At 41.1% G+C, this 26,290-nt stretch overlaps 1 protein-coding gene across 1 annotated transcript; it reads right to left on the bottom strand.

The window, feature by feature from the left end:
- Nucleotides 1-4,885: 4,885 nt before the first annotated feature.
- On the bottom strand, nucleotides 4,886-26,167 carry NIPSNAP2 (nipsnap homolog 2). The gene is made up of 10 exons (XM_036766829.1): nucleotides 26,028-26,167; nucleotides 22,657-22,796; nucleotides 22,531-22,576; nucleotides 17,629-17,723; nucleotides 17,208-17,278; nucleotides 16,021-16,161; nucleotides 15,025-15,056; nucleotides 12,108-12,202; nucleotides 7,653-7,736; nucleotides 4,886-6,121 (listed from the first exon to the last, which is right to left on the bottom strand). The coding sequence occupies exons 1-10, from the start codon at nucleotides 26,090-26,092 to the stop codon at nucleotides 6,057-6,059; spliced, it is 834 nt and encodes a 277-aa protein (XP_036622724.1). The 5' UTR covers nucleotides 26,093-26,167; the 3' UTR covers nucleotides 4,886-6,056.
- Between the last annotated feature and the right edge of the window lie 123 nt (nucleotides 26,168-26,290).

The following is a 26,290-nucleotide window of genomic DNA, read 5'->3' as shown; positions in this document are numbered from 1 at the left end:
AAGAAATATTTCTCATCTGTGTATGGCATCTTTACAAAAATTGTCAATGTATGAGGATATAAAAACCTTACAAACAAAGGCAGAAGAGCAGAAATATTAAGTAAATCCTTTATTGGCCACAATGTAATAAAATCACAATCCATAGAGGATCTTTGAAGAAAGAATTCAAATTTTAAAGGCGAATAAATAATTTATTCCCAAAGGATTGGTGGGTCAAAGAACATAGAAATAATAGGTAATTTCATCAAGTGAAATGGTAACAGTGAAACAACAAACCAAAACTTTTGGGATGTAGCCAAGGCAATCTTTATGGGAAAATTAATATCATTAAATACTTGAATCAACCAGAGAAAGAAGAGATCAGTGAACTGGGCATGAAACTAAAAATATCAGAAGAGAAGTAAATAAAATAGTCCCAACTAAAACACAAAAATATAAATACTGAGAAATCAAAGGAGATTAATATTGAATCTTGAAAGCAAAAAAATGCCCTCTGAATTGATAAATAAAAGTAGGAGCTATTTAAAAAAAACTAATAAAATTGATAAAATCACTACCTATTTTTATTAAAAAGAGAAAAAAACCAAATGACCAAAATAAAAGATGAAAAAGCAAAATCCGTTAACAAATCAGAAACTAGAAACTATTTTATCCATGTGCCAGTAAAACTGATAAAGGAATTGAATGAATATTTGTAAAAAATGTAAACTACCCATATTAACAAAAAAAAATAGACAATCTAAATAACAACCTCAGAAAAAGAAATTGAAGCCCTTCAGCAGAGCTGTGAGATGTTCCTCCCACGTCCTTCCAGCACATACACTTTGGCTCCATATTTCTTCCATCTATTCCTCTCCAAGAGTGTTCTCTCTCTCTCTCTCTCTCTCTCTCTCTCTCTCTCTCTCTCTCTCTCTCTCTCTCTCTCTCTCTCTCTCTCTCTCTGTCTCTCTCTTTTTTTGGCAGGGCAGTTGGGGTTAAGTGACTTGCCCGAGGTCACACAGCTAGTACATGTGTCAAGTGTCTGAAGCTGGATTTGAACTCAGGTCCTCCTGATTCCAGTGCCAGTGCTCTACTCACTGTGTCCCTAGCTGCCCCACCAAGGGTGTTCTCTATGTATGTCCAGCCTTCCCATTGATGCCTTGTATATCTGTGGGGTTTATGGTGCAGTTATTTTGTTGCTATTTTTCTTACTATACCATTTATTAAATGCATTTGTTTTGGAAAAAAAGACAAAAGAAATGGTAGGTATGGTAATAAGACAGAAAAAATAAATTAGAGGAAAAGCAGCATGAGCAAAAGAGAAACAAAATTATTGCTTTTCACAGATATGATGGTCTACTTAGTGATCCCTTCAGATTCCACTAAAATTTATTTATTATTATTATTGAGATAATAATTTTAGCAACACAAAAGGACGTAAAATAAATCCACAAAAACATTCACTTTTCTGTATGAGCAACAAAATCCAAAAGGAAGAGATAGGAAGAGAAATTCTATCCGAAATAACTATAGAATATACTTGGGAGTCCATCTAACAAGATATAGGCATTATATAGCTACAAAATATTCTTTACAGAAATATAAACTTGAGTAATTGGAGAGATAGAAATTGCTCATGGTTGGACCATGTCAACATGATACAGATAATACTTCCTAAATTAATTTACTTATTCATAAATAATTTATTCTATATAGCTACAGTAAAATAACATAATTCATCTGCAACAACAACAAAAAAATCAAGAATCTCAAGGGAAATAACGGAAACAAGTGGGATGGAAGGGAGCTTAGCAGTACCAGCCCAAACCATACTACGAGATAGTAATCATCCAAACTACTTGGTACTTTTAAAGAAATTGAAAAGTTAACCGGAGGAGACAGATTAGGAATAAAAAATCTAGAAGCAAGTGAACACAGTAGCATAATGTTTGATGAAATCCAAAATCCTACCTAGTGAAGTAAAGACTCACTATTTTATTAAATCCACTGTGAAAACTGCAAAGCATTTTGACAGAAATTAGATTTAGACTATCATCTTGTATCATAATAAGTTCTCGATACACTTATGATAGATTAAAAAAAAGTTACATAATAAAGAGAGGAGCAATTGCTACAACTATGTAGCAATTAAAATTAAGGTAGACTGAGGCACAAAGTTCTGAGGATGATCAATTTATCAGTAAAGGGAGAATCTACCAGTAAATAGGATCTCAGTTTTCTCAGCAATGCTAACACCCTGAATGAGGGGGACAATTCCATTTTCTAGTTTTGGGTAATACATAACAAAGGACAAAGCCTCATAGGTGGGGAACAAGTTGTGATTGGTTAAAAGAGCTTGACATCATAATTGGCAAAATCAATATGACTGGTTTCAATGCTGAGGTGTGGAGGGCAATATGATTGGTTAGAAACTGGGAATGAGGGGCTAGCTAGTAACAACCCCCTCCTTCCCTCCTGTGACTTAGAAATGTTCATTGTTTGAGTCCATTTGCAAGATTAGAGAGGGTGAACCAGACTTCTTTGGAGAGCAAACCAGACATCCTTGAGGGATAGCTTGGTTGTGTAAAGATGCTAGATCAGACTCTCTGGGGCCTACTCATCCCCCAAGGATAGCAGATTTTCTTGAGGCAAGAATTGAACAGTGATTAGCAGAACTGAATTTCTAAACTTAACTCATTATAGGCCAACAGAATTTCTGAACTAAGTTCAAAGATAAAGAACCATGATTTAGGCAGTAACAGGACAAAATTACTGTGAAAAGGATCAATTTTTAAAAGGCAGAATCAATCTGATTATTTCAGCTATGAAAAGGGGAAAAGCTTTTTCTTATTTGTTAGAGAGAAAAAAATCGAAGGAGATAAAATGGATAATTTTGATTACATAAAATTGAAAAGCTTTTTCACAAAAAACAATGAAGCTAAAACGAGAAGGGAATTGGTGGGGAAAAACCATCTTTGTAGAAAATTTCTGATAAAAGTCTGACAAGGAAGATATATAGGAATTGATTCAAAAATATAAAAACAAGAGCCATTTCCCAAAAGATAAGTGGTCAAAGGATAGAAAGAGGCAGTTCTCAAAAGGAACATTATCAACAATCATATTGAAAAATGAATGCCCTAAGTCACTAATGATAGGAGAAATGCAAAGTAAGACAACTCTGCGGTTCCACTTTTCATCCATGAGATTGTCAAAAGATAACAAAAATGGAAAATAATCATTGTTGGAGGGGCTGCAAGAAGACAGGCATGGTAATGGTTGTTGGTGGATGTGCAATTGGTCCAACCATGCTGGAAAGCAATTTGGAACTATACTCAAAAAGGCACTAAACTGTATCTATCCTTTGACCCAACAATGTCAATGAAAAACATATATACAAAGACCTATATGTACCAAAAGATTCATGATAGCACTTTTTGTTGTAGGAAAGGTCTGGAAGCTAAGAGAGTGCCAATCAAATGGGGGCAATGACTGAACAAATTATGGGATGTGAAGCTAATCTTACTGCTGTATTGTTGTTCCATTGAGTCCAACTCTTTGTGCCCCCACTTGGGGTTCTCTTGGCAGACACTAGAGTGGTTTGCCATTTCCTTCTCTAGCTCTTTTTGAGGAAACTGAGGCAAAGAGGCTTATGTGACTTGCCCAGGGTCACACAGCTTGTCAGTGCCTCAGGCTGGATTTGAAATCAGGAAAATGAGTCTTCCTGACTCTGTGCCCAACACTCCATCCACTGTGCCACCTAGCTGCCTGTTACTGCACTGTAAGAAATGATGAGGAAGGAGGTTCAAAAAACTCTACAACCGGCCTCAGACACTTGACACATGTACTAGCTGTGTGACCTTGGGCAAGTCACTTAACCCCAACTGCCCTGCCAAAAAGCAAAAAAAAAAAACAAAAAAAAAAACTCTACAACGCTGTAAAGAAAAACAGCTTTGAAAGGCTTAAGAACTCTGATCAATGAGAGGACATGTCAACGTAATGATGAAACACTGCTTCTCGCCTCTTGACAGAGAGGGGCTGAATTCAAGGTGCAGAGTAAGACACATATTTTCAGACATTGGCAATACAGAGATTTGTTTTTACTTGGCTATGCTAATGTGCCACAAAAGAAGAGCAGCTTTTTGGGGGAGGGGGAGGAGAAAAAGATAGAGTAGTGATAACAATGGCAAAAAGACAGAAAAGAGCCAATGAAGCATTTTTTAGAATGTGCCACAGAGATTAGGAGGTTCAAAGGTCACAGAGCCAAGTAAGACAGCTTTGGAACTAACATGCTGAATTAAAAATATTCTTTAAATACAACAGGCTGTGTGTGATGAGTTTTGTGATTTCATATATAATCTTTTTTTTCTGATTCTTTTTTTTCTATGGAAATGTTCACGTTTGTTAGTGTTTGTTGAATTCAGAAGCACAAAACCTTTTTTACGTACGATTTTATTCAGGAAAAATGTCTTTATGTCTATATGGCAGAAATATTAGAAAATGCAACCACTACCCTCTTTCATTTGTTTTCTGTGAAGCAAAGAGAAGGGGGTGAGGAACCTGAGGCCTCGAGGCCTGCTAGATCCTCGGGCGTGGTCTTTTGATGGAGTCCAAGTTTTACAGAACAAATTCTTGTATTAAGGGGATTTGTTCTTGTGAAGTTTGGATTCAGTCAAAGGGCCGCACTTGAGGACCTATAGGGCTACAGCTCCCCACCCCTGATCAAGGGCCATTAAAACCCCAGAAGCAGACACTGGGAAGGGACCTAACCAGCATTTTTATTACACAATGCCTGAGGTTCTTTTGGCAGCAGGAACTCTGGAAAAACAGGTTCATTGGTTTGGTGAAGGGAATCATTCGACACTACACAAACACACAAAAAGGCTACAATGATGACGCCGGCAACAGGTGAAAATTAAAAGGATTTTATTGACCTTATATGCTTTTGCAGAAAAGCCTTGACATGTACAAGTCAGACGTCAGGGAAGAGATTCGTATACACTGTATTTCACGCAGCAATGTTTAAACTTTGGGTCAGACAAAATGTTCATCTCAATGAGACTTCCACATTATTACAGACACGAACAAAATTGGTACGCTACATCCAAAAATGAAATCGGACAGAACTGGACGGAGTACTCTGCTGTATGCCAATCTTAACATCTCAACATGCACCACCTTCACACGGCCTCAGAAATATCTGCTGTATGTTTATTAAAATATTGACTCAGAAAATGCGTCTGAGGTCACATGTGATTGCTTATAAAATAAAACCTCTTTTCCTAGTGCTATGTGTTTCATTATAGAAAAATATTTTTTAAAAAAAATCAGTGCTCTTCAAGGTGTTTATTTCAAAACTAGAGATCATGCAGTCCAAAGAACAGGTTCAACGTGGTGATTTTTTTTTCATATAGACATCATTGTAACGCTTTATCAAAACTGGATTCTTGCTCAGGTGTACATATCAGCCGTTACTAGACTGGCCAAGTCACAGTCTCCTAGGATTCACAACTGATTACAGAGGAGAACAGATTAGAACATGTTCAAGTGCTGGGTACACGCGTTCATGGTTTGTTCCTAGTTCAATAGTCAGAAAAACTGCTGGAGTAACCATACTAGAAGCAGGAGTGAATGACCAGAGTCCAGAGCTCTTCCTGAAACAGGAAGGAAATTACTCTGAACCCTGTAACTCTTCAGTAGATTTGCTTATCATAAATAAATATCAATAAATTGGTTTCATGATTGAGTTCCTATTAGGAAATGATTCAGATTGCAGTCCACTTCCTCTTTTCCCCACTGGACTCCGGTAAGGTACATCAGATCAAAACAGTGACATATCATATCACAAAAGACCACTGAGCACTGTTAGAACGAGCCGATTTTCTTTTTTCTTTTGTAATTAACTTTTATATGAACATTTAGAGTCTAAAGAAAAGAGGTCTCTCTAATAAGCTACATACAGCAGTTTTATATTTCAATGTTTCTTTCTTACCATGATATACAATGTATACCATAAAATTAATTTAAGACAAATACTTGTCACTTAAATCTATGTAGGCACATGACAATTAATTCCAACTTTACTTGAGGGGTGAAATCTTGAGGGGTATCATGATTCTTGACTCCATTTCCTGAATTAGGGGCACTGCAAAGAGGGCAGAGAGGCAGGTTAAGGTGGGTTTGTGTTGGTCTTACTGGTAGAGCATGCTCATTCTTCCTAGCCATGCTTAACATCTTATAGTACCATCTCAAACATACGATAACATGGAGTTTTATGTACAAATGCGCGCTGTAAATAAGCAAACAATGCTGTCCAGAATGTTCTAGGAGGCACAATGAGTTGGAATCTGGCCTCAGACACTTACAAGTTGTGTGACCTTGGGGGAGTCCTTCATCTCCGCCTGCCTCAGCTTCCTCATCTGTAAAATGGGAAGACTAAGCGCACCCACCCCCCAGGGCTGCTGTGAGCATCAGATGAGATACACCAGGTGCTTCGCAAACATTAAAGCCCCACACGGATGCCAGCTCATGTCATTATTACACTATCTTGAAACAAGGAATGTTGCAGTTTGCCAGAACGATTGCCTAGGTTTAGAAGTTGGAGCTGAAAGAGGCCTCAGGAGTCATTCTGCACACCCCGTTTTACAGATGAGAAAACTGAGGCTCAGGGAGGTTCAAAGACTTGTCCAAGGTCTTCCAGGTATGAAGTATCAGAGGCAAGTTCTCTAGTCAGTTTGGAGTCAGCACTCCTGCCAAGGATGGATTTGAGTGTCCTACAAATGTCTAACAAAGGAGATCCTGGCTGAGGTGCCACATTCGTGTGCAGGAAACAAGAACCATCATAGTACAGGAAATAAGAACCATAGGTTGTTGTGGGGGAGGTGGGGAGATCTTTGTTGTCAAACTCTTCTTCAAACTAAGGTGACATTATGTAAAACAAGAAAGCAATCCCAGGGGATATCTGCATGTTATATTTATGTGGTGTGTGTGCCACAGAGATGTGAACAAACATCCTGAACGTGTAGATTTCATAATTACCAAAAATATATTTTACTGCTCTAAGTTGTAAAGAAGAAAGAAAAAAAGTAAACACATCTAATTATGGAGCCATGTATTTCGCTTTTACTAAAAATACTCAGTAATGGACCCATTTGCCCTTCTCATCCTAGGAAATACAAGATGACTAGAAGGGTTCTCTCTTTTATTTTCTCAATGGTAAAAAATCCAAATGTGCAAGCTGTGGTTTAGCAATGATGTACAACCTTCTATAATGTCATTAGATAATTATTTCTAATAATATTTGCCCAAGAGAGTCTGACATCTTAACTACTTGCATTATATTTAAGTGGTTTTCTCTTCAAAACAAGTGAATAGAGTTTCACTGGATACAGTGAATGAACTACCCTAATTAAGTTAACTTCAAGATATGTTTTTCACTTGGCATGGCAATGAGGAGTGTTCTAAAAAACTGGTTCTTAAGGCAGACAAAGTGGAATCAGGAAGTAGGTGCTTTAATCTTCTGCCTCTCCAGAGAAGATGTCAAAAGGTAAGAAACTTACACACCTAAGCCAGCTGTAAAACTCTTGGCCGATTCAAATTTTTGAAAGAATTCCTCTGAACCAATACTGCCATTGCACACAGCCCAGGCAAACACGCAGGATATATGGAGCTTTTACCTGTATAATACACCAACTCTTCCCAGCCGTGTTTATGCCACGCTGCATTCCGCGTGTCTTCCCTGGACTGCAGATCTTTGTAAGCTTGAAAACAAACACATGGTGGCCAGCTTTAAAACCATGGAAATGCCCTTCATTTCATCATTGTGTCCTTTAGAATTTATTTCAATTTGCTTGCTGCTTTTGTTAAGTGATAAAAAGATTAAGGGATAGCTGGGGAATTTGGTTTACATGTAGTGTCCCATGGTGAGAGTCTGCACCATTCTTTCATATTGTTGCTCACCCAGCAGGTACTCATTGTCTTGTGGTATGTGACAATGTGTCTGTTGTGCTCATTGCAAGGCATCGTGGGAGATACAAGGATGAATGAGGCACCATAGTTGTTGACCTCAAGGAGTTTATGGTCTAGTACAGGGGTGGGGAACCTGGGGCCCTCTAGGTCCTCAAGTGCAGCACTTTGACTGAATCCAAACTTCACAGAACAAATCCCCTCAATAAAAGGATTTGTTCTGTAAAACTTGGACTCAGTCAAAAGGCCGCACCCGAGGACTTAGAGGGCCCCATGTGGCCTCCAGGCCGCAGGTTCCCCACCCTGGGTCTAGTAGAGAAAAGGCCACCTTCAAAAGCTTCACATGAAGAGGGATTATATTTGGAATAGAACTAGAGATTTTTTGGAAACAGTTTTCAGAGATATGAATTATTATTATTTATAATAACAGCTCCAGGATAACATGGTAAAATAGAACCATTAGTTCTATTAGAAACCCAACAATTGTTTAGCAAGTTATAATGCCCTGTTCTCCCAAGGGAAAAAGAAGGTGATGCGGATGCCAAGTTCAGCTATTCCACATCTGAGATGGAACTCCTTGGGGTGTGGGACCATTTTTGCCTTTCTTGGTATCAGCATTGATTAGCTCAGTGCCTGGCATGTTTGTTGATTTGACTTTAAAATGAATTTAAATAAGGTAAAATGAGAGCACAGATATAGCACATTAAACATTGCTGAAGGTGAGAGAATGTCATCAGAAAACAGGATCTGATCATTATAAAATTCAGTGGCAAAATGGGAGATGCCCAACCCATGACCTCTGTGCACGATCACACTTAGGCTGACTCCAGACTGGCATTCCTGGCCTTCTGAGCTTCTGGAAGGGCTCTGAACCTGTAACTCTCCCCTCCCACTAGAAAAGAGCTTGAGGAGTGGGGAACAAGCTCCTCAGCAGCCAGCGAGAAGGACCTCCCAGCTCCATCATCAATTAGGTTTGTGACTCGAAATGGCAAATTGCCTCAGGTTTCTAAGGCCTCAGTTTCTTCCTCTGTAAAAAGAGGGGTGGCTTGGACTGTCTCGAAGGTCCCTTCCAGTTCTAACAATCTCTGGATCCATTAAAGACCCAAAGATTGTGTCGGACACGCTGTGACTGGCTGGTTTTCCACAGGTCAATAGAGAAATGCTCTGATTGTCTGGTGGTATCTATGAGGGCCAGTCCTTTTTGGAAAAACCATGAAGAGTGGAAGGAGAGATGGAAAAGAAAAGAGAAAAGAGAGGAGAGCAGCAGTGATTAAGTAACCACTAACAGCAGGAAAAGAAGAAAGCTAGGAAAGGAGAGGGTCTAGGAAAGTGGGACCCTTAGTCCTTTGTAGCTCAACAGCCCTTGGAAGGCACAGGCCACATTTGCTTGGGACAGATAATGTGACATCTCCACTGTACAGGGAAGAAAAGAGCCCCCTAATCTGAACAAAGGAGGCCTCCACGGCATTGCCCACATCTACAGTGTTGCATGACTATGGCCACTGACACATCAGAGAAGCTCTAGAGATGAGGCAAGCTGAAGTGCTGAGTACTGTGGCAGCATGGGAGGCACAGATGCCAATCTTCACCCAATCAACAAGCATTTATTAGGTGCCTACTATGTGCCATGCACTATGCTAAGCAGTGGGGGTTCAGAGAAAGGCAAAAATACATCTCCACCTTCAAGGAGTCACATTCTAAAAGCAGACTTGACAAGAAGGCGAGGCATGCAAAAGGCAGGTGGTTAAGAGAAATGCTAGTTCTGAAATTCTCTGCAGATATTGAATCATCCAGTTATGAATCAGTCCCACATGATGTAATCACCTCAACGAGAGAAGCTATTGTGTAGCAGGAGGGTTCTCCCTGAAGGCCTCCAGCTCAATGCTCCTTGAAAAGGCAGGAGATTTTTATCAGCAAAGGCAATGGACTAAGTAGCAAGTAATCCTCGAAGGGGAACTTTAGTCATGGCCAAGATAACATACAAGGTTCTAACAGAGCAGGTACAAAACAGCCAATCAAGATAGAGCAGAAGAATGTTGTGACTTTGGGGGATGATTCATTAGTGAGCCGCCCATTCCCTGAACAACCTTCTCATGCTTCTGAAACCTGCTCACTTAGCAATACTGACTGACTAACTTGATAACTGATCACTGGTCCCCATGGGATGTTATCAGACCTCGAGGGAGGCCTCCAGTATATTGGGGGGACATCCATGAAGGAATCAGGGGAGCAGAGGGACAAGGCATGGATCGGCAGCAATGGAGGAAGGCACCATATGGATAACATAACCAACGGGTCCATGGAGGTTTTCAGGTATTGCCAACTTGTACCAGGGAGGGCTGTGCTACTGAGCTTAAGCCCCCTCAGGGTTCAGATAAACTCTTCTTTCATGTGTTCCCTCTGCTGGTTTCCATTAAAAGAAAACCCCTCACGATTGGCAAACTTCATCACTCTAGGGCTTTCAAAGGTGTCACACATTTACTTACCTATTGCTTAACAGAGGACAAGGTGAAACATGACCAAACGGAGACCATTTTTTGAGCTAAAGTTATTATCTGTTTGTACTTTCAGTAAAAGATTATTTCAGAACTATGGGCTGATTTGAGAAAAACAAGGTTATGTGACTGCTTAACAACTACGGTTCTCTCTGAGGAAGAAGGGTTAGTGTTGGGACACATGTTTCTTCCCTCCACCTCATGTTACCTCTTTGATAAAACCATTGAGAATATGAAATGATATTCAAGAGAGATTTCATGAGAAAATGATCCATTATGAATGTATTTCAAAAGACTTTCAGGCATTATAGTCCTAATGATGTGCTTTTTAAAGCTGATTGTATCTGGAAGTCTTCTAAATGCCAAATACTAAGGAGGAGTTAGAGAAAAATGTGCTCGGCTAACCCATCAACAGAAGTGTCATCTTCTGATAATGGCCTTGTCAGTCCTGCTCCAGATGCCCTGGCACAAATCCTTGCCATGCTGACAGATGCCCATCAATAAAGCCATTTGGAACAAGGTCACATTAATCTTTGATTTATTATTTAATTTTACAGAAAAGTACTTTTCTATATTTTGCTGCCTGAGTGGTCATACCTCTGTATGTGTTCCACTCAACCTTTATGAGAAGGGGGAAAAGGAGCAAAATGTAAGCTGATGTTCAGGGACTTTTTTCATGAAAGCAAGATTTTTTAAAACATTCATTTATTTCTATTTGGAACTCAATAAACACCAAACCAAACTGGCATTTCCATATATACAGCAGAAGAGTAAAAGAGGGTGACCATACGGGAAATTGCAATGTATAACTTGCCTTTTTTTTTTTTAACACATAAAACAAATTCAACCTTTAGCCATGCAAGCAGGCTCTGAGACCATAGATGGGATCAGTACCCCTTCCTTGCCCATGCTGCATGTTAGTTACATTGCATTCTTAGCATATCATATTCCCCAAAGCTCATAATGTCCTTGAATTATTAAGAAAAAGTTAAACTACATTTAGTCAACTCTATTAATAAAGTAAGGAAGTACAAAGTACATTTTTAAACATTCTCAATATAAAGGATTAGCTTTCAGCTGTCTAGAAATCTCGGTTATCATTCTAGAGCAGCATCCGCTGAGGGTCTGGGGTAGCACGGTATGTATCATTTAGTTCACTAACCAACATACTTTAATGCCTTGGTCAACTGGCTAGGCCTAGTAATGGGATATTTAAAATAGTCTCATTTGTTGATTAACTGATCCAGATTTGCTTCTGTTTCACATCCTTCATCTTCTTCCCATCACCTTCTCTTAAATTTGCAGCCACTTTTTAGGGCCTTCATTCTCTCTCCACCCAGCTGCTTTCTCCATCTCTACCATCTCTTACAGTTTCCCCAGCTTTGCTCACTCCCTTTGGCTACCAATCAATCATGGAGCTCATTTAATTGGCGGGGATTCTGCCCATTGACCCAAACAGCCTTTTGCTGTTGACTTTGTATCTCTGGTTCTTCTTGATACCCCAGCTCTTCTTGACTCCCATCTGTTACAAGTAGATTGGCTGAAGGAGAATGGCCATTGAAGGCTACCCTTTATTATATCCCCCATGTACCACCATGCTCACGTGAGAATGTACCTTTACCATACATCCCAGTGAATCTGGGTCTACGGAGAGAAGAAAAAGATTCTTACCCCAAAGATGATGTACCATATACAACTGCCCAATCTGAGAGAAAAACCCTCCAACTGCTTCATCATTGTCCTGCCTAAAACGAATTGCACGAGCCCTAAAAGAGAAAATAATTTCCATTCACTAGGCTACATGTGACAAAGGGGGAGCAGATGGAATCTCCTCCAAATCACACAACAATTATATTAAAAGCAGAGCTAATCACTGCCAATCCCCACACACAGATTAATATTGTAATGGTGGTAAAACAGTAAGATTTACCTTCTCTAGCCTGCAAGGGATCACCTTCCTAGGCACTGTTGTCTCTTGAAAACAGCACTGCTATACCTACTGCTGTCACCTGCATTGGCAGGAGAATTGAGTTTAAGAATTTTCTGATGAGCTTTTGTAATCCAAGTAGTATGAGACATGTGACTATTACCTGTCAAAGAATGTAACTGCTCTCTTATATGATGGGCTTTGAGTTCCTAAAAAAAGAGAATGTTCTTAACATACATGTCTCTCTTTCTCCCAAATCAGTCTTTTAGAAGAGCATCATGACTACTCTCAAATTTAGAATTTTGAAGTGATTGATTTTCTGTCGATCAAAAGTGGTAATTCTGATCTGCAAATTAATGAAATTAAACAAATTATTTTAACATGCAAAGTGCATTCTATCTTTCATTTTAAGTGATAAACATTCATTCTTACTCAGTTTTAAATTCTTCTAGTTCATTTAAGGTAAGTAAATAAAACTTACACTTGGCTGAGCCTGACAAAATTCAGAAGAACATAGTGAAGGAGTCACCACCTTAAACCTGTTTGTCAAGAGACAAATCAGATGCTGAACTAGCTCTTAAAGTTCATTTCCTTTTGGAAAGAAAACTCTTATTGCTAAGATATTGGAGTTGGAGGAAAACAAAACATTTCATATATATTTGGTTTCTATATTAAGTCTTAAATTAGCAATTTATAAAATCTACTTAGTAGCTGAATCTGTTTTATGATTGACCAAATAATCGTATTTGTTAGCAAAACATCAGTATACAATAGCCATTTGAGTAACTTCTATGAGTATGTCTTCCTAGTCAACAAATCAAATGTTCTGACTTGCATTATTTAGTCTTTGGTGCCTCAGGTTTAAAGAGTCACTAGAAACCAATGTGGTGGAGTTTATAAAAGATTAAATGAGTTGAATTATAGGTACAATTCACAACAGAGTCTGTAGGAGAATAAGTTAACATGTTGGCAGCTAAGTGTATAGAAATAGCATTTCCAAATTTAAAAAACTAACATTTTATAAAGGCATTCATATACATATACTTACAATCTTTAGGCCAAAGTAAATGGAACTAAACTGATGTTTAACTTCCAAAATACAGTGAATAAGGAATAATCTTGAGTTCAATTAGCAGGTACATTTTCATGGCTCTTGAAAACTATTTTGGGTGAGATACCTTCGCAATTGACACCTCTCCACCCATTTTCTACCCCAAAATTCTTGACATCCTAAAGATTCAGAAAACAACTGGCCTGGAAAGTATCAGAAAATTTATATTGAATGTTCCCAGAACCAATGACTGGCAGGAAAGTAAAGTGATTAGTTGGATTCCTTTCTCCAGGCAAGAGTAAGATTACTCTTGAACTAGACGAAAAGGAAAAGGTGATCTTTCTGAAAGATCCTCAAGACAAAAATTCCATGACCTTTCTTCAATTCAGGACAATACTTCAATAGCATTTAATCATCCCATCACTGGAGTTCTTCTTTATTTCTAAGCCTAGATTTCCCCCTAGCAATTTTAAGATAATTTCCTGTTTCTGTGCTCACCTCGAAAGTGGTAGTCAGGGCTTTCTTATATGGTTGACTCCGTGTTAAAAAATATATGTATATATTTATATATCTAATGCATTAAAACCCAACATTTAAAGCACACAGTTAAGGATGATTATTTACATTCTAAAAAGACTCCCATTGTGTGCTTTAAGTGCCAGCGCTATTTATATACTTGTTTCCTTGTTTGTCAACTACTTTACTAGAGAGGAGAAAGATGGAAGAGTGAGAAGTTTCTGCTGACTGAAGATGAGATGGAAATGGAGATGTCAATCACTCCTAAGGTCACAATGAAGGTAATGGGAAAACAGGATTTGGCTCAGCCCCTCTTTTTCCACTGACACATTTAATTCTCCAAAGTGAGGCAAAGGTCATAACCCATCACAGATCTGAAGACTTGAGCGATCATTCTTTCCTTTACATATATTCAATTCCCTTCATCTTTTCTCGAATCTTGGTTTCTGTGCCTTCATTCATTTTTGTATCTACTCGATCCTCCGCATCCCTCTTCGAATGTTCCCACCAAGTCTGACCCGGACACTCTACCATAACATAGTAAGAAGAATCCTTACCAACTCTCGTGTTTCCATTATTATGTCAGCCGGATTGCACTGTTCTTGACATAGACCTTTAGCTCATGGTCCACTCTGATCTTAAGATCTTTTACAGTCCCACTTATGCCTAGTCAGTCATTTCCCATCTTGAATCTACTGAAATTAATTTTGCTTAATCCTTAAATATTGTACCTTATATTTGCCTTGAAGGGAACTTCATCTTGTTTTTGGTAGATAATTTTGTTCAGCAAAACTCTGAATTATATTCTTGCCTGCTGAGGTATAACACCACCTAACTTGGTAAAGAAATTGGTTCTTTGCTACTCAATCTAAAAAGACAAACAAGGGTAGTAGCCACATAAGTGAGAAAATATATTTGTGAGCAAAAGCAATATTTTAGGAAAGATGAGGTCTGTGAAAATGCAAAAAGAATTCCTAAACTAGTGTCAAACCCTGACACCAAAGATCCCAAACTCTGACGCAGAAAGGTGGAAGGATGGCCCAGCACAATCCGTTAGTAAGATTTAGAAACTCACCATGCTGCCGTAAACTTACCAATAGTTGCCCCATTCAATCATTGTTCCTGGCTGAAAGAAAACATTTTGTTTTTGGAATGTTGGTTCTTTGACTGGGGAAGCATTGCAATGAAAAATACAGAGTGAGGCCAACTCGTGCATAGTTCACTTTCGAAAAAAGAACACAAATTTGCTTTCTAATAACTATTGTCCACTTTCTTCATATTTTCCTTACTTAGAATGGCCATCTGTGGCTTAATCCAAGGCAACAACGCACGGACAGTAAAAAGTTAAGGATACCCGCTTTAAGCAAATATCCATTTGCGCACACACACAGGAGTTACTGAGATGTGTCCCACTTCTATTGCATTTTTAGCCTTTTCGTAGACATAAAATAAGGTTATTATAGATTCAACAAGAAATTCAATTTTTTTTTTCATATTTGGGAAAAAAGGACTAGGACTGTGCTCTAGGTTTTTAGTAAAAAGAAGTATTATTTGAGCCTGAGACCTATTAAGATCAAACTGGTATGGTCACAAATAGTAGTAATCCATGTGATCTACAGTTGAGTTTTCCTTAGGCTTTGGTATGGCAACATTTGGGAAAACATCTGATGGCATTTCAGTACTTTTACGCTGAGGCTACTATAAATTGGTCACCTGATCTTGATTAGATCCTATCTAATCCATTGGAATAAGTGCTATAAAGAGTAATTTCAAATGAGTTCCATAGTTTCAGGCCTTTCTTCTTGAATAGCTCAGAAATACTATTAGGAGACAGGCTAAAAGAACGAACAGCAAGTAGTTCACAGAATATGAACAGTAAGACTAAGAGGGAGAAGTGATGAGGGGATAGAGGAAAACCAAAGAAAGCAGAAGTCCAGCAAGAAGTGCTGAAAAGGCCCTGGGAGCAGGTCTGAGCAGGTTTGGAAGCCTCAAAGCCAAGCTTCTTCTTCCCTCCCCTCCCCTGCTCTGGCTTGTGTTGCTATGGTTTCCAAAGTGAAATGTTGAGTATCGCTCATTTCTTTTTTACTTACTCTGAGTTGGTAAGACCTGAGTTCATATATGTTAGGCCCTGATCTGGGGACAGGTTCATTCCAGAAACTGAACTCCAACAGCAGCTGGTTCTTTCGAGAAAGCAGCATGTTGCCTCTTTCCTTACGGAAGGCCACAAATTCCTTTGAAAGAAAGTTGTCATGAAATTTTTAAGTTATACTTGTATATATAAGTACCCACTAACAACATGAACTCTTTGCATCCCATCCAGGTTATACTCACTAAGTTCAATTTTCCCCAATAAATCACATCTAAACTTCGGGAGAATAAGTTTGTCAAAATCTGACAATCCATATAAACAGAGCTCATTTGGGGGATCACCAAGAAAGAGAGCATACATAATCCAAAGCTTGCCGAGCTAATGATGTGCCCATTAAAGCGACACTTCTCAACCTTTCTGGCCTCAGGACCCCTTCACGCTCTTAAAACTTAGGTGTTTTATATCTACTGATATTTACCACATTAGAAATGAAAACATCTTAGTATTTTATTATGAAAAGTTTTGATGCTACAGACCCCCAAAAGGATCTTGGGGAATCTGGAGGAGCCCTTGGAGCATACCTTGAGAACATTGCATTAGAGCAGTATTCCAATCAGTTTGTACCCACCTGGGGGTGGGAAGCAGCAGACAGGGAGTGGCGGGGAGCAGCAGACAGGGAGTGGTGATGAGCAGCAGACAGGGAGTGGTGATGAGCAGCAGACAGGGAGTGGCGGGGAGCAGCAGACAGGGAGTGGCGGGGAGCAGCAGACAGGGAGTGGCGGGGAGCAGCAGACGGGGGTGTGGCGGGGAGCAGCAGACGGGGAGTGGCGGGGAGCAGCCAGGATGCCCAATGAGGGATAAGTAGCTAGCCCAGGATTAAAAACATGCCATGAATAATACACAAAGTCGCTATTTTGCTTGTTGATATTGAAAGCAGACATACTTCTATGAACATTTCAAATGAAACCTATCATTTGTAAGCTATAACTCACTCTTGCCATAAGAACTCAGTTATTTTAATGTGAATATGGATATTATTTAAAAAATCTGCAAATCAAAGCACATAAAGAACACAATTTTTAGCAGAAAACCAGAAATTGCCAAAGATGCAGAGAACAGAGTCAGTTAATCTAGACTAACGGGTACTATTTGACATTAGGATTAGCAAACATTTTTAAAAAATCCTACCTTATTTTCTCTGAGCTTATTCATGACCTCATTGAGGGCTGGGTAGCCTCCCTCGTACCTCCACAGGTGGACTGAAACATATTTTTAAAAAGACACATACATTTAGAGGTTCATGATAACAGCTCAGCTGATTTTAAAATACGCTACAGACACAAAGCTGACAGCACCAAACTGGAAATATACACAAAGTCAGTCTAGGCATACAAATTATGAAAACAGACTGAAACATTTAAAGGCAATAAAAAGGGTTTCAAACCAGAAAAAAATAGTATATTTCCTTTAACCACGAGTTTGTACAATGAGTTTTACAAGTTTTTATCGCAACCAAGCATTATGTCTGAAAATTACTTGTGCAATTATGATAAAGATTTAAGAGACAAGGTCCATTCGAGTATTAAGAATTATTCTTATGATTCCTTACCTGCCTGATCTTGCTCCCCATACCACGTATTCCAAGTCCCCACCAAGGTACAAGGATAGTGTTTTTCTTCATGAATCTTTGGCAGCACCTCTTGACTAAATAAGAAAAATAAATTCCATGTTTTCAATCAGCCTAGTCAATCAACCAGCAACATTTTACTGAGAACTTGGCGATGTCTGGCCCTGTGTTAGCTGTTTTGCCAACTAATTAAAGGCACTAGAAACACATTTATACATTTTGTTGGAATTGTCAGCAGAATTAGCATTTTTAGATCATTTCTATTTTCTGTTGACACCTTTCTGGATTATCTGGGACCCTTCATCACTAGGCTAGAGTAGTTGTCTTTCTCAGATCTGTGACCAAAAGGAAGAAGAGCTGGGGGCCCAAAGATGACAGAAGATGTGTTGCACAGGTCAGAAGAGGGAACATTCATGATCATGTGATCACTGATGCTTACAGATGCTTAAGTGTATCAGTGATAAAGTCAAGAACCATGGGATACATGACTTAAAGAGGATAGACCAAAGTGAGGCGGGCAGGAAACAGCTCTGAGGCCAGGAAGAAGTAGATTCCTGACAACCAGGGGAAGGTGAAGTGAGAGCCAAGAGCCATGAAGAGAATCAGCCCCACGTGAGAGAGCAGAGTCACCTGGGAACCTTCTGAGCCAGCGAAGTTCCTCTGCATAGAAACAAGGGATTGACCGAGGGGAACCCAAAGAACCACAATCACATCAGCAGGACAGGTCATGAGCGCTGAATGCCAGGGCAAGCTCAGTGTTACGCATTCTGAGGAGCTAAATCTGATGAGTTCTCTGGGGCTGACATTCTAGAGTCCCAGGGGATGCCAGACCTACATCCTTATTGAGGCTCCTGGTGGTGGTAATGCAGATGTTTGGTGTTGTTTGCCACATGTTCCAGGTGAAAGAAAGCCTAGCTGGATAGACAGAATTGGACTTGGAGGGCAGAAAGGCCTGGCCTCTACCGATGCCTCTGATACTTTCCACCTGTGTGCTTGCCTCTGGGCAGCTTAAGCTTCAGCTATAAAAGTGAGTGGTGATTGGGTTTCCATGATCTATCAATGAAATCACAGATGCTCAATGTATTGACATATGTTCCAGGTACTTTCTAAACTGTGAAAGCTCTAGTTTAGAAAGTCATTCCTCTAGGGTTAGGGGAGGAAAAGTCATTATGGCCCCCATGGTCCACGATACAGGACTCTCCTAGATCAATAGACAGAGAATCTAGATGAAGGCGACCATAAGATGCTTCAAAACTTGAAGTCCAGGTGAAAGACTAGTCTGGGCAGAAGAGGAAGGGAAGGAACAAAGGCCAAAAGTTTGGCGAGGAAGATTCCAGATGGGCTGTGAAAACCAAAAGCTCTGTCAAGCCAAATCCACTGGCTAGAAACCAAGAGCCTGGCCTACCATGTAGCCCAGGCAATAGCAGGCTGACTGATTTTAAGATAAGCCTGAGAAGTAGGAAAGGAATGGTCAGGCAGTCCAAAGAAGAGGAAGTTGGGGAGAACTAGGCTTTGTTCACCTGTAAGTGTAGATGCTTTTATGATTTTTCCCTTTTGAAAAATTCTTGTAATCTCCTGTATGTTTCCTTGTAACGTTCTCTAGCTAAATCCATTAAAAACATCTCAAAAGAAGGGCTATCTGCTCTTTTGCAGAGCAAGGCCTGCTGCCTCTCCTGTAAGCTAACCTGGGTGGGCTGTACCTGAGCTTAAACAGACACAACGCTGAGGCAGGGACTTAGTATAATGTAACAAAGAGAGCCCTGACTGGAGTCAGAATACTTGGGTTCAACACTGCCTAGACGCAACTGGGTGGTACATTGGACAGCTAGGAAGATCTGAGTTTGAATCTTGCCTAAGATACTAATAGCTGTGTGACCCTGGGCAAGTCACTCACTCATCTCTCTCTGCCTTAGCTTCCTCCTCTATGGCAGAGGGAGAATAACGGCACCCACCTCGCAGGGCTACTGTGAGGATGAAATGAGATAATATTTGTAAGGCACACTGCAAACTTTAAGATTTATTTATAAATTTATAAAATGACTTTATATATGAATTTATAATAATGTATTAGTATATATTACGTATTACAGTATATATTATGTAGTATATATAATAATCTAAATGTATAAAATAAAAAACACACAATCACTGTGTGAGCATAAGCTCCTCTCCAGAATCAGGACAGAATCAGCGAGTCTAGTGGCTCCTAAGCCTTCCAGCACTCTATTAATGGGCCCAGAAGGCCTCCTCAGTCCTTCTGAGGCTGGAAGTCTGGAGTCCTTGCTGTGTTCTAGCCACATCCTGTCAGAGGCCTGCAGTAACTTGTAAGTTTCACCCATTCTAGAGTGGTGGCCGACCAGGACACAGAGCAAGAAAGATGCTGCCAGTGGAGGGGGAGTGGGAGCCGGTGAGCAAGACCTTGTGGACCGGCCATCGTGTTCAGTCTGTATGCCAGATATCCTCTAGAGAAAGGCAGGGAAGAGGATTGGCAGCTGACTGAGAGAGAAAACTCAGGCCTCTGCGTGCATGATGGGGATGTGGCTGGAGGAAGAAGGCTGTGATGGATAACCACAATATTGGTTCTCATCAAAATGTGCCTTCTAAGGTCTCAGAAAGTGTAATTGATACAAGTCTCTGCAGAGGCTGAGTCAAAGAAAGCTTCTGGATGCCATCTGCCCTGGAAGCAGGCGTCCGTAAGCTGGGCTCCTTGACCTTGTTTTTTAATATTTCACTAACCTTTGGTTTCCTCTGTACTCCTACATACTGTATTTTCTGCAAGATTCCGAGATGGGGTTTATTGAGTACTGCAAGGAATATGACCCTCACAATAACACTGGGAGGCCAGTTCAATTATTATCCTCATTTTATAGCTGAGGAAACTGAGGCAAACAGGGTTAAGTGACTTGCCCAGGGTCACACAGCCAGGAAGTATCTGAGGCTGGATTTAAACTCAGGAGGATGAGTCTTCCTGCCTCCAAGTCCAGTGCTCTATCCGCTGCACCACCCAAGCCACCCAAGGGGTCCGTGAAAGAGAAAAGGCTCATTTGGAGAATGTTTTACGGTGGTGAAAAGAGAAGAGAAAAAAATAAGATTTCTGATTACTTTTATCAGTAAAATAAAAATTAAAAGATTTTTATGAGTAAATGCAGTTGACTGAGACTTGTTTGTTTTCTGAAACTTTAGCTTTCCAAAGAGTAATACAGCATTAGAAAGCTAAACAAGACTGGACTAGAAGGAATCTAATAACCTTCATAACCACTCTGTGTGTATTGGGGGGAAGATATGCGTGTTCATAGCAGCCTTCTGATGATCCAAGTGCCATGGCTCTTGAAGAAGAGAGAACCACATTTGTGGGGTCATCCATTACTTATTACCCAATATCAAAAAAGAGTATGCAGATCTGCCTGACTAGAGGGGATAGTGGTCCATGAGACAGGTAAGGTGGACCCAGATGGGTCCAGGTGGACAGGTAAGGAGGACCAGACAGTTAGGCAGAAGAGTTTAGCCATGATGAAGCTTGAAATTGGGAGCCACTGAAGATTTCTCATCAGAAAAGTTACATGCCAAACACTGGAGTCTGCACATTAGTATTGGTTAAGAACATCAGTCCAAAAAGAAAATCCTGGATAGATTGGTGTGAGGACCAGCTGGAGTCAGAAAGGTTATGAGACAATGAAGACACGGAGAAGGGTTCTTGCCATGGGCATCAAGAAAAAAGGATGTGATAGCCAGTCCCTGGTGACTCCCTGGATACTGAAGATTAAGGAGAATTCGAACTCAAAGATGACTCTGAAGTTCTGAGCTCAATCACTGGGAGGACCGCGGTGCCATTAATAAAATTGGGAATTGGATTGGAGTGATGGTAGTGGAGAATAGGACTGTGGGGTCAGGAGTTGGAAGGGACTTCAGAGGCCATTTAGTCTAAACACCTCATTTTTTAGATGAGGAAATTGAGGCTCAAAAAGCCATCTAGTCCAACCAATATCTGAAAAAGAATCCCCATCACAACTTGCCCCACAAGTGGTCTTTCTGACTTAGCTAGAAGACACCCCACCCCCGCCTAGAGTACCGACCCATTACATCCCAAGGCTGCCCATTCTAGTTGGGGACAGGTCTAATCATTAAGTATATTTTCCTGGTATCAAGAGCAAGTTTGCTTCTCTGAAACTTCTATCAGTAGAAAGAAAATGATTCCAGTTTTGAACAAAATGAGCTTCAGAAAAATCTGCCCAGGAAAATTTGTCCAGATTTAGAAGAGGTGAGTTTCAGAAATTGACCAGACATCTCGGTGGAAACGTCCAGTAGGCCGCTAGGGTCTGACAAGACTGGAGGCTCATCCTTCGTCAGCTGGGAGGATGAGAATGAAGACAGAAGTAAATGGCTCCAGATTGCTGTGGAATAGTGTTTTTGTTCAAAATGTGTTGGGATGAACAAGAAAGTCTATACTACAGTTGTATTTCCCTGAACAGCCTCCAATAAAAACAGTAACAGTTTTTGCTACTGGAAAGTTCCACGCTTTTCAAAGCTACCTGACTTTCTTTGAACCTTGGCAGAGGTTGGAGCTACAAAATCACCTTTACTACATGTTCTTGTATATCATGAGGATGAAAACGTTCTATACAAAACTCATTAAAAGTCAATCAGTCGAATTCTTCCACTTCTCCGGAGAGATGTAAATTTCAAGAGAATGTATAGACCTTTATACCACACCAGGTGATTTACTCGGTCTCTCCCCCCACCCCTTATCAGACAGGGCTCAGTTTAAGGGCCATCGCAAAGAGAGAAGAATAGAGCTTAACAGAAAGCTTCTGGTGTTTTCCAGAGGAGGCAGTACACGCACAGTTCACACTCTTCCCCAAGCAATGGGTAGTTTGGGCTACGTACCAAATGTTGTTGTATGCTTCCAGGCATTCCGGCTTCACGTTGTGAACTGAAACAAGAAAATTCAAAAATAAATTTATGAACAAAGGAAGGAAATTCAAATATTAAAATGTAAAAAAACCCACTCACACTGTAGCTTGTACAGGCTGCTTGTTTCTTTTTTGGCCAGGAGGTTGGAATGAGCATCTTTTCTTGGGTCAACTTTCCGGACAAATAAAGATTTTAACCAACTATCTTCACGAGGTCTGTTGGTAGAAGTTGTCAGGCCCCTAAGGATGAACAAATATATCAGTACGGGTCTAATGAGAATTGCGGCGGCTTCTATATGTTTTAATTAAGTAGGGCAAAACTACTATATCATTCACAGAAGAGAATACTCAATGTCCATCTCCCACACTTACTAACCATCTGACCTTGGCAGGGTCACTTAGCCTCCTCCAGCCTCAGGTTCCTCATCTGTAAAATGTGAATCATAACCTTGCAATCTCTACTTCAAGGAGAAAGTAACTTATAAAAACTCAAAGTGCTTTATATACACATGAGTTATTCAAAACATCTTGTTAATTATCATAGTACTATCAACGCTTATAAAAGTTATTCAAACTATCTCATCAAATTATCTTATCTCGTCTAATCAGGAGAGGCCAAGTACTAGCTTACCAGACTATTTTACCCCCAAAAGTGACATCCAAGTGGAATGAGAAAGACCTTAGCCCGCTGGATTTCCTCCCAGAGCACCCGTAGATAAACGTTTTTATATCAGGATTCTAGGAACGCATTTCTCCTTCCAAAACAACTTTTGACGAAGCAAAATTTGCATGAAGAAAATGAAAAGTACCTCCAAAATGACTTCATGCTAAAGTCAGTCTTCCTACTCTAATTAGAACCTAAAGACACAACCACCACCACACAGAACAGTTTGGATAATTTCCACCTTCTAAATCGTAACAATCAACAAACCTCTATTAAGCACCTACTATGTGCCAGGCACAGTGCAAAACACACCTCTTTGGTACACATGCACGGTCAGAGGCCAGGCAGGCACTGTTACAAAGTGGTAGCAATCACCGAACACACCCTACAAACCCGGTTTCCACTTTTTACCACTCTGGTGGATCTTCATTGTCTCAGCCCACATTGGCTGCTTTATTCCCATGGGCTGAATCCTACCACCGACATTAAAACTTTTGGGTTCCCACTGCCTTGTAGATCAAGTTCAATCTCTCAGCCCAGGCTTGGAAATATGATCTGTAACTCCACCCGAACGGAGTATCAGATGAATTCTGAGGATCGCCCCCAGATATATTATCTGTAACTTCTTTCGCCATCTCTCGGTAAAATCCGTTCAACAAATATTGCCTGGCCTTAACACACAGATGGCCCTGTCATGGTAATTATTAGGTTGTCAATCACAAAATGTGCCTAAATAAAAAATTCTGGAGGAATTTTGTTTTTCCCTAAGAAAGCCTACTGAAGTATCCCAGGCCTGCGCTGTAGGGCTCTCCTGTAGGCTTCTGAATTTAAAGGAAATGGAGACGATGATGACTTAGTCACAGGGTAGCACCAAGTGTTACTTTGTATACCCTATCCATGTAGCCAACAGCAGCCAAGAAGTCTGACAGTTCTGAGCAAAGGGTGGGAGGACAGTTCAGAACAATAGCTGGTAGCTAGCAATTAGGAAGGTGACCTTCAGGGTGAAGAAACACAGGCAAGAAAACACTCAAGTATACAACTGTCCCTTGGTTCCACAAGATAAGTACACATGCTCATAATTGAAAATCCTACAAATCGCACAAATCTGTTCTTACTCAACATATCCATCTATGGTGGAAAATTGTGTTTTCCTTATTCTTAAGATTAACTGGCTGATTTTACAAATTTACTGGATTTGTCTTCCTCCCATCTCCAGTCATTAAAAAAAAAAAATAAAGCTGCTGTGGACCTTAATGGCTTTTATATATATCAATCCATAGAATTTGCTCACTTATTTTAATTTCAAATTGCCTGAAACCACATGGGACAGCATTCTGAAATATGTAGCTATATAAACAGATGCAAACATAAAGATGGTAATAAGAATATTTTTAAAATATATAAAACATTTTCTTAAGATGGTCTTGGGGCATTAGTAGGAAAAATGATTCTTAAAATTCTCACACTATTGAAAACAACAAAAATTGTTCAAAAAATAGGAGAATTACATTTTGCATAGGTTAATACTATATAATGGAGAGTATCTTGTAAACATTTAGGATCTCTGTTACTGGCTCACACAAAAAACAAAATCAGATATTCTGGAGCACAATCTCTAACACATTTTTTAAAAATGAAGTTTAGGTTTTTGTCTAATTTTTAACTTTTATTCTTGGCATCTATTAAACTTTATCAGAAATTTAAAAATCAAAACTGATTGTCTCGAAGCCTAGTATAAACAATGTTCTCTGCCTTTTGAATTTGGGTTAGATTACTCGCCTTCTCTGAAATTAAAACAATATTTCTTTGCTTTATATCTTTAGCAATTTCTTTATATATAATAAGCACTTTGAGGAAGGCAGTTTTCCAAAGAGTCAGAGCAAAACGTAAAACATTTCCCTAAAAAAAAAAAGACATTCTCTGCCAGTTTGTGGTAAAGGTTAGAATGAATTTCAAGACAGGAGCTCTGGATGCTGATGCATACCTTTGGGAGTTGCAAGGGACCCTAGAGCATAATTTCCCTGCCATGTTTATTTTCCATTATTGTTTCACCGCTCCGTGTGTGTGTGTGTGTGTCTAAATGTACCTGGCACACCAAGTGCATGGAACAGAGTGGGATGGGACACTCTCTACGTAGAAGGACCGCTGGCCGTGCAGTGCTCTGTCCGGGCCCGGGAGAGGCTCGCTGTGCCGGTTGAGCTCCCCAAGAAGTTGCTCTGGTCACTTACAGATCACGCACCCATGTCAGTTACACACCAGGACAACGTGTCACCCGCCCCTTCACAACGAGCACATTGAAAGCTGTCTCTAGGGGAGGGCGAGGGCGCCCGGGGACCTCGGGGTCCGGACCTGCGGCCGGAGCCTGAAGCCCTGGTCCGGGGGAGGACGACGTCAAGGTGTCCGGAGATGGTCAGTGCCTCGGCCATTGGCCTGTCGGCCCGAGCGGGGTCGGCGGAGATCGAGTCGGGAGCCTGCGGGCTCCTCCGCGGCCACGGCCCACAGCGGGGTAGGGCCAGGACGCCCGCTCCCGCGGTCACGGTCATGGCCGGCCCCGGCCCCGCGCCCCCTCCCTCCCCCATGGCGTGGCTCGCGCGGGGAAGGGCCCCTTGTCCCTGCCCGGCTCCCGCGCGTGGCTGGAGGGGCGCTCGGGCCCCTGTGGGTCCCCGGCCGTGACCTTGAACCCCGGCCTGGGCGGGCGGTCGGGGCGCCGGGTGGGGGGGGCGCTGCCCCGCCCGGGGCCGCCAGCGCTCTCACCCGCCCGGGCCCGGGGTTCAAGGTCACGGCCGGGCCCGCCGGGCGCTGCTCACCTGAGGGCCGGCCGCAGGCGGGGGGGCGCGGCCGCTCCCAGGGACCGCAGCACTCGCGCCGCCATCTTGCTCTGGAGCCTCCGCTCGGCCCCCTCCTCCCCGGCCCGTCGCCCCCTCCCCCATGCCAGCGCCGCTCCACGGAGGACGAAGGGGCGGGCTCGGGCCGGGCGGCCTGTGCTACGTCGCGCCGCCACCAGGGGGCGTACTGGAGCGCCGCCCCGCGGCTGTCGAGAGCAGCTGCAGCCTGGGCGCCCTTCAGTGCA

The sequence above is a fragment of the Trichosurus vulpecula genome, chromosome 7 (genome assembly GCF_011100635.1).
Source record: "Trichosurus vulpecula isolate mTriVul1 chromosome 7, mTriVul1.pri, whole genome shotgun sequence".
Taxonomy (NCBI): domain Eukaryota; kingdom Metazoa; phylum Chordata; class Mammalia; order Diprotodontia; family Phalangeridae; genus Trichosurus; species Trichosurus vulpecula.
The sequence above is the reverse complement of the archived record's forward strand: the minus strand, read 5'-3'. Positions and strand labels throughout refer to the sequence as shown.